The sequence below is a fragment of the Malus sylvestris genome, chromosome 12 (genome assembly GCF_916048215.2).
Source record: "Malus sylvestris chromosome 12, drMalSylv7.2, whole genome shotgun sequence".
Classification (NCBI taxonomy): domain Eukaryota; kingdom Viridiplantae; phylum Streptophyta; class Magnoliopsida; order Rosales; family Rosaceae; genus Malus; species Malus sylvestris.
The window spans coordinates 5253756-5262605 of NC_062271.1; the positions used below are offsets into that span (position 1 = coordinate 5253756).

At 35.8% G+C, this 8850-nt stretch overlaps 1 protein-coding gene across 1 annotated transcript in view; it reads right to left on the bottom strand.

The window, feature by feature from the left end:
- Positions 1–7555, bottom strand: part of LOC126594359 (ubiquitin C-terminal hydrolase 13-like) — a 55477-nt gene extending 47922 nt beyond the window's left edge. Inside the window, exons 1-23 of the mRNA XM_050260650.1 lie at positions 7336–7555; positions 7053–7119; positions 6700–6829; positions 6430–6587; positions 5188–5453; positions 4874–5092; positions 4687–4795; positions 4477–4592; positions 4059–4157; positions 3468–3577; positions 3272–3346; positions 2851–2929; positions 2603–2749; positions 2446–2523; positions 2220–2339; positions 1954–2076; positions 1409–1486; positions 1205–1293; positions 1014–1122; positions 840–908; positions 612–719; positions 377–432; positions 70–247 (exon numbers count right to left, since the gene is read on the bottom strand). Of these exons, the coding sequence (XP_050116607.1) occupies positions 70–247; positions 377–432; positions 612–719; positions 840–908; positions 1014–1122; positions 1205–1293; positions 1409–1486; positions 1954–2076; positions 2220–2339; positions 2446–2523; positions 2603–2749; positions 2851–2929; positions 3272–3346; positions 3468–3577; positions 4059–4157; positions 4477–4592; positions 4687–4795; positions 4874–5092; positions 5188–5453; positions 6430–6587; positions 6700–6829; positions 7053–7101 (2565 nt within the window). The 5' untranslated portion in view covers positions 7102–7119; positions 7336–7555. The remainder of the gene's footprint in view (positions 1–69; positions 248–376; positions 433–611; positions 720–839; positions 909–1013; positions 1123–1204; positions 1294–1408; positions 1487–1953; positions 2077–2219; positions 2340–2445; positions 2524–2602; positions 2750–2850; positions 2930–3271; positions 3347–3467; positions 3578–4058; positions 4158–4476; positions 4593–4686; positions 4796–4873; positions 5093–5187; positions 5454–6429; positions 6588–6699; positions 6830–7052; positions 7120–7335) is intronic.
- Positions 7556–8850: the final 1295 nt, after the last annotated feature.

Consider the following 8850-nt stretch of genomic DNA (forward strand, 5'->3'; position numbering starts at 1 on the left):
GCCACGCCACATGGTGCTTATGAGAGTGAGAGTAAAACAACGGAGGAAGCTCAATACAATGCCACTCACATGATTGTAATGAGTTAACATTTCTGTTAAATGCTCTGCTCCCTGGTATTTGATAGGTCGGGGCCTAGGTTGTTGAGATAAGCAGTTATGTGCAGTGAGTCTGATTTTGGTGGCATTTTCCAAACCAATTAGGCGAGCCAAATTCTCCACAACATCATCATAAGTGTGAAGCTTTGACCTAAAAAACAAGAGAAAAAAGTTAAAGCACTGAAATAAAACAATGATGGACAGTCCAAGTCCAACTGTAAAGAACAATTATTGACCCTAAAATTAAACCATGAGGAACAAGGGTTCAGGAAGTACTTACAATTCTAAACTGAAATCATCCTCATTCGGTTTCTCCAGCGAACGGAAACGAACAATCTGTAAAGCCTCCAATCATTCAACATGGTAGGTATAAAATTCAACAAAATACAGCTATAAAAAAACACTAAAAACAAAGTAAAAGGAGGTGCAAAAGCAATCCACTGTTTAAGTCTACTTATTGTATAACAACATCTAATTTAAACTACAAATAAAGTAAAAATTTCCACAGCCAGTACCTGACGATAGTGTAGGTATTTGAAAAATGAAGGAACGTTAGGATATTTACATACTTCACTTCCATGAGGAGTAGATTTCTGAAAGCATATTATATCCCCATCTTGAATCTGGAAAAGGAAAGCAATAGACGGTTAACCAGAAATATACCTATAAAAGCATCAAAACATTAATTTCCAGAGCAGACACAAATTAAGAATATACCAAGCTCGCAATATAGTGATAGCTACCTGACTGAATCGAAATGGGATCTTCTTGTCAAGCTGCTCCCACATGATACAAGGCTCAGAACTTATTTCCTAAATGTAGCGCAAAAACATATTATAGAATTTGCTTAAGATGCTATAGCAAAGCATGCATCAAATTATTAACACAAATGATGCGACAAATAATGTGAAACACACCGGATAGAGTTCAATTTCTTCATCAGGGGAAAAACCAGCAAGCTGATTCAATTTTGCTAAAATCTCTACTGGCCTACTACAACTCTTCACAAAAAGCCGACCAACAAAACTGGAAACAGAAAAGAAACTTAAATAAGCAAACATAAGTCAAATGCAAAAAATGTTCAGCTAAGCAGAAAGAGCTGGCGTACTGTAGTTCTCGTTTCTCAGGTTCATAAAGCTTAAAGAAAACAAGGATATCTTTCTTGGTTTTGGCAGGCGGAGGAATAAGACATAGATCCTGGAGCATTAATGAGAGAAATAAATGTAAGAAAATATATCTTTCAACCAACAATTGGAACTGCAATAACCCTCACACCATAGGTCATAACAAGAATAGAGTAACACTGGATTACCGGCCCGAACTCTACTTCCAAAAACAACTTTAGCTCTCCATTGTGTATTGTATTTGATCCATCTCTCAATCGTCCAACCTGGAAAATGCAAGTGGTCTTCATTAGTTGCACAAGGCACCAAACAACCTCTTCTGGGCATTGATGTGCAACTAAAAACACTATCAATCATTTCAAAATCTGAGATAAAATGTTTATCACTGACCAACAGACTTTTTTATATACTATTATAAGTTAATAACTTCATTTAAAATGCCTCAACAAGTACTAAGAAGCTAATGATTATCCAAACTCCAACAAATCTATGCATTAAGCAGTTTTCAAATTCCAATTTCGCAAAAGAAATTGACATTTATAATCACCCATCATAAAATCATGAACTTAAAACTTCGGTGTCAGATGCAACAAAGTAAATTTGGACACAATCAGAAATATGGATTACGCAAAGAACCAGCTATAAACCCAGAGATACAGCACATATGCAAGGAGCACTGTCTCCAAGTTTATGCTTGAAAATCCTTTCAAAGGTAGGAAGTGTGAAGTCATACTGCTTTTGATTCTTCACAACTTGTCAATGGTCGTTTGGGGCGATATGTATGGTTTTTTCTCATGGACCAAATCCAGAAACGCTGAAACTGCACTGGTATGCCAAACTCATTTGCAACCTCCTTCTGTTAACCATTTCCGAATTAGGAATTCTCATAATTAATAAAATTGAATTCAGAATACTTTGCACTCAAGGTCGCCAATCTTCCATAAGCCAAAAATGAAGAAAAGATAAGACATAAATGAACTTCAGCCTGTACTGGTGTACCTTGAAAAGATTAAAGGGTGTTAGATTCAGAATACGGAACCTATGAACTTTGTTATGGTCGACAAGGCCAAAATATACATCCCTTCCAATTTGTTCTGCCAGGTCGTTATCTCGAGAAACCTAAACATATCCATAAATTTCGCAATAATATTTTAGTGTATGCCAAATGCCTGTACTAGCTCATCCGAACAAGCAAGGGTGAAAACCGGTTACTGGAAATCTTTACCTTAATAGTAGTGTAGAGGTGTGCTTGTGCATTACATCTTTCAACCTCTTTCTTTTCTTGTCCTTTCTTCGACCTTATCTGAAATGAATCAACGAAAGTTGGTTCAGCCTCTTAGTTGGACAATTAAATGCAGGAACTATGCTTGATGTACCATTACCCTTAGATGTTCGGCTATGTCTTTCTCATCCACGTTACACATTATTTTCTCCTTATCACTTTCCCGTATATACACAAGCATGTATGCATTTGAGTATTTTGTAAGGCTGAAGGAAGTACGATTAAAGTGAGAATTGGTCCGTGGTAACTGTTGGGATTAGAAGACAACAATAAGTCAGTTTAGAATTAAGCAACTTTAAAATTAAGGATGACTGGAGCAGTTGGGAAACAGCCACAACAATAAACTACCTCTTTCTCACCACCATACTGCTCTTCTAAAGCCCTTTTCACATCCTCTTTCGTCACACGTTCATTGTCAAACTTGTACCTAAAACACGAGAGGACAAATTGCATCAACGGACAAGTTATCGACATAGATGAAATGCATGCACAATAACACTGATAGTCATGCATAAAAATCCAAATAAATAAATACTCAACACCAAGTAATAAATAAAAAAGGCATATAACTAATTAAACATGTGCTTTCTTTACAGTTGTCAATTAGGCAGTCAGGTAAACCGAATTGTGTTCTATGCGAAAGGCAATGTGAGAAATATAAATCACAAGATTCACAACAAAACCGACTCATTTGAACCACAACGATGAACAAAAAAGTAAGAAGCAAAGTAAAAGAGGACCGAGCTTTGATTCCAGGAGATCCATATACCACTGGTCAGAGAGGGTTGGCCTTATGAAAGCACAGTAACGTCCATCATGCGCCCCACCAATATGAACCAAGACACTGCAACAGTAATTAAGTATCATAGTAAGTAGCATGTTGTTAGGAATTTTTTAACACTATCGTTAAAGTTAGCGCGCTTTTTTAATCATCCAACCCAATCAACTACTATTATTATGGTTACCTATGAAGAGTGTAGAGGTTGCGGACACTCCTATCTGATTCAGGTGATAGGTACATTCCATTCTCCCTATCAAGGTCAAGTTGAATAGGAAATTCATAGCGATCATTTACCTGCCAAAAACAAATAATACAATATTCTTACCATGATAGTTTATTTGCTTTCCATCTATGAAATATCATTTTCACACCGAACAAACAATTGCAGCCCAAGAAATAAAAACGAATTTAATTAGTTTATATAATTTCAAATAAAGATAATGCACTAGATAGAGGCAGTTCAATTTAACTAGTATGAAGAAAAAATGGTTCACGCTGCAGACATTTTGAAAAAAAAAAAAAAAAACACCATTCAAATAGGGTTATATCCATCTCTCAGAATGCAATAGTGAAACAAAAATTAAACTAAGAGTTGGATGAAACCATAAGGTGAGCTCAAGTCCTTCACTTGGATCAATAAATAATTTGAAGAAACATATCTTTGCATACATTAGCGACTAAGATGCATGCTACATCTTCAACAAAGAATCACAGATTCAATGCTTCATGTAAGCATAGATGAAGCTGAAGCATGTAGATTAGTTCCGTTACAGACCTTAACCACAGTGTCCCGCACAAAATCATACTCAAATCGCTTTAGCTGAAGTTGAAGAACAGGAGGGAAGTCAATAAACAGAACACCCTTCTTAGCAACCTGGAATAAGCAGACAACATAATCCTTGAGAATAATATTTATAAAATTCACTATCGAGGAAAATGTGTAAGAATAGTGGCTTCAGCAAGTGGTTTAATGGAAGGAAAAACTGTGGACATCATTCAATCAGAAAGTAAAACATAACATGCACGACCCCACAAATGTTTTAAGAACCATACATTAAAAATCTCACTGGCTTAGGAAATAATGTAAAACCACTATTTCCATAAAGTGGTTTGTGGAAGGAAGCAACTAAGAGCAAACTCAGATTAGAGTTACTGTATAAATGCAGTCAACAATAGAAATTCAGTAATATAACCTGCAAACCATATTGTCCCGCACGGTATTTATTGTCACCCTCAAGATGTTCAACTGTCACATACTTATCGAAAGAATCATAGACATCCCGACAGCCTTTGACATCAAGCTGGAGGTCTGCAAAGCAATAAGAAGAAACCAGTAGCATGCACTGACATTCATGAAATACTTCCAACTCATAATAAATGAAGATTGTGACAAGAAACGTTACCATAAAATGACTCTTTTCTTTCAGATTTGTAGTGCACATTGATGCAGTCAGTGTAGTTCATGTAATGTCCTTCAAATAACTGCAGTATTGTACCCTCCACAACAGTTCCCTGAACCAACATAACAATTATAAAAATTGTAGGTGAAATGAAAATTAAACTCATGGTCAAAATGAAACATTCCCATACCTTCATTTTATCTTCAAGCTTTTGACTAAGAAATTTATTAAATTCATGGACGTCATGTTTCATAAACAAATAATGTGTATCCCACCCAAAAGACTTGGTCAATTCTTTAGTTGAAACAATGCTGTCACTGTATTGAAGCTTATAGAATAAACGTTTTAGTGTCAAAGGGATGCTTCCTGAAGGCATGTCATTCTCAGTTGTTGGCATATGATGAACAGCCTGGTAAGTAACTCCAAAATTAAGATTTTTCATAAAAAATTCACAAGACAATTCATGTTTGGCTTACAATGACAACAGGATATCATGTAAACTACCTTTCTAAAGTATGGTATATGGTAAATCGTCTGGAGTAGAGAATTCATATAACCACTTTGCCGCTGATTCTCAAGCCCAACATAACCAGTTTCCTTTTTTGAGTCATATGACTGGTAGTTAAGAACCTTACGGACAGTAACTTTCGCTTCAACCACAACTGTATCGCTCACCAGATATCCCCTACTTGGGTCATAAAGATCACCAAGAGGCATGAATGAAGTGAATCCCCAGTCACTTTCTCTTGCATTGAACTGGTGTTGTGTGTCTGCAACATCATACAACAATCAAAATGATTAAAGATTGTTAGTTTTTTGTTAAACGCATTAATTCAAATTATTGTTCTGCAGCATGAAACTTGGGAAGAGACTCTAAGAAAAGACTTGAGTACTTGGATCTAACAGAGGATATGACACAGAACCGAGTGCAATGGCGTTCATATAGCCGACCCCACTTAGTGGGAAAAGGCTTTGTTGTTGTTGTTGTATTGTTCTACAGCATGAGCCACACCAACAAAATAGAATCCATTGCCAGCCCCACTACATTTGGTTCTGGCCTAGAATATTTGTACTTCACAACTCTAATTTTAAAAACGTCGCAAGTCCCACTTCAAGCTCATCACTTAATAAATTGAAACCCTTGATTTAGTATATTCAGCCTTTTCATTACCCAGAATTCAATCTGCCCATTATTTTTTATTGCAAGTTTTACCGTTAATTTATTTAACATCTAGATGACTATAGAAGAACAAATCTATTGTATTTGAATTAATTTCTATCATCTGTTAGTACGTTTTACTCCACAATTTTTCTCAATCTTTTTTGTCAAATTTAAAAAAAATTCCAAAACAATGTCACGATGGGCAGATGGGTATGCCATGGTGCGCGTTGCTGCTGTTGGCCAAGATGTTAGAGAGGAAGGGATGGAAGAAGTTTTACTTTATTGTTTTTATTTTTCTGGGAGTAAAATTGGAATTAAAATCTGATAATAAAAGAGATTAGGGTGATTACTTATAGATTGATTGCGTTCAAATGGCATCGCCCAAGAACTACGAAGTTGAAAGCTAGTACGTTCACCCCGAGAATAATAAGTTCTAAATGAAACCCTTAGGTTTAAATGACAATAGGACGACAACCAAGAGAAGCTAGTATTGAAATTAGGAAAAGAAAACGGAAAACGACAACCAAGCAAAAGCACAACTTGAATTCGAAAAAGAAATAAGACTAATAATTAAAGAAATATACCCTTTTCTACTGAGTACTTGGTATCGATCTGATTAACTACAGCCAAGCTAAAGTGCGCAAATCTTCTCCACCCATATGGCAATGTCCCAGAATCTGCTGCATCCAAATACATTGATAACGCGTCCACTTGGTTTCCCTTGGGAAACATTATTATCCGCCTGATCAAACAAAGCAAAGCAATATAAAACCCAATTAGCGAGATACAATTATAAACCAACTAAGGGCGTACGTGCAAAATCGACTTTGACATGTGGTTGACAAGGAAAATACCATTTAAAGCCGCCAACAACGAAGATGTCAGAGTAGTGGTTCTTGTTGTCCAACCTAGTAAAGTTCTCAATTGTCCAAGTGAATTTCATCTTTTGAGGATCCTCAAATGCATTAGTCTGCTCCACTTGAGCTACTCCCACCACATCAAATACCATAAATTTCAAAACAAGATTATCAAAACCCGGAAGAAAATTAAATGACTTGCACACTAATCATGTACACAACATAACACACACAAAAATTAATTCTTTAAGCTCAATTATGCAACATGCAAAGCTTCAAAACCACACTGTAAACGCAAACTTATGAAATTCAAACAACGGATCATCGAAAACCACAAAAAAATACGAAACCTTCCATGCCCCGAGAGCTTCCAGCCAAATTCGAAAGCGGCACATGCATCTCCTCGTCCTCTTGCTGCTGGAAAGATAAACAGAATTAGAGCTCTGATCTACAAAACCGTAACCCTATCCTGCTGAATCATATCCCTAGCAAATCAAAAACTGTAAGCAGGTGACATTTCACAATTAAATCCAGCTGGCAGGAAACCTAGGCGATCAGAAACGAAAAACGTAGCCGAAACTATGTGAAAAAAAATACCAAAGCAAAAAATGTAAAGGAAGAGTCGGTACGTACATCTGACGATGCAGGCGCAAAGATCGTAGTTTCTGTCACGCGATGAGCCGTCCGTTCAAGGAAGGTGAGAGACGAGTGAAAACAGTGCAGGAGAGCAAGAGAGAGTGGAGGCGGAGAGGGGAGAGAGAGAGGATGAAGGATAGAAGCGGGGCTTCCTTTTTTGAATGAAGAGCTTAAGTACCTCTTGCATATTTATAGTTGAAATATTAATTCTTTTTTTTTTTTTACATTTATTTCCCCTCGTCCTCATCGATGTTAACGATATACGTGTTGCGCAAGAGCATTTTCGATTACAGAGCCTTTAGGACAATAAAAGTAAATATTAATGTCTGCAATTTAAATAGTTTCCAAAAAAAAAAATGTCTGCAATTTAAATTTCTTTTTTTTTTTCCTTCTGGGAAAATAAAACATCTGCATCTCTCTATCGCAATGTTTGGGGATAGACATTGTATATTTTTATTCATATTTCTTTTAAGTAATTAAATAGATATTTGTGAGCTTTGTTCAACATCTTATTGTGATTGTTTCGCTAATTAAAAATACATGCATGAGGAATTGAAAGGGCGCCAATAATGTTTTAAAGACTATTCTTTAAAATTTTGTGTGAATACCATGGAATCTGTCAACTTCACTAAAAATAGTGTTGCAGCACGCTATTATCAAATGGACTCATTAAGAGAGAACAACAAAAAATATACTACATTAGACATATGTGCAATATACTCTTTTTTCTCTTTGACTAAAGTTTTATTATATTAAATTATTTTCTAACAAAATTTTAACGAAGTAACATTATACACGTTCAACATGATATTAATAATCTAAACAAGAGTTATACTCTTTTTTTAGCCTAGATTTTTTTCATAAACTTTTTATGAGACAACTAATTATTTATTCCAATTTTTTAAAAGACGCTAGGCGCTAGTCGGGCGGTAAGCTGGGGCCTAGCACCTAGGTGGTTATGCGGGGTCTAGGCGGGCGCCTAGGGGAACTAGACAAATTTAAGTAAATCTATTATATTTCGTGTAAATAAATATTTTTTTATACTTAAAATATATATTTTTCATCATAAACTACAAAATAGAATAATATATATATATATATATATATATATATAGAGAGAGAGAGAGAGAGAGAGAGAGAGAGAGAGGGTGTGTGGTGTTAAGCCACCCCATTGTCTTATCACTCCACCTACTTTAAATGTAAATTCCAATGACAAATATCTCCTCTTATAAAATGACATTTAAGGACTTAAACAATAACCATTAACATTTTACCACATCAGCATCAGCTGAAATAGCAAACAAGAAAAAAGAAAAAAATAATTTAAAAATCCACCCTATACAAACCCAACCAGTCCACACCCACACGGCGACGTCGATGACAGCTCCTCCCTCTTCAAATTCCATCTATTGTGTATGTAGAACTCGTCGTGCTGTTATCTGAGTCTATTCGGTCGAAGCCATTGACAACGACCATGTGTGAGAAAAAGATTATTCTAATCATTTTGCACCC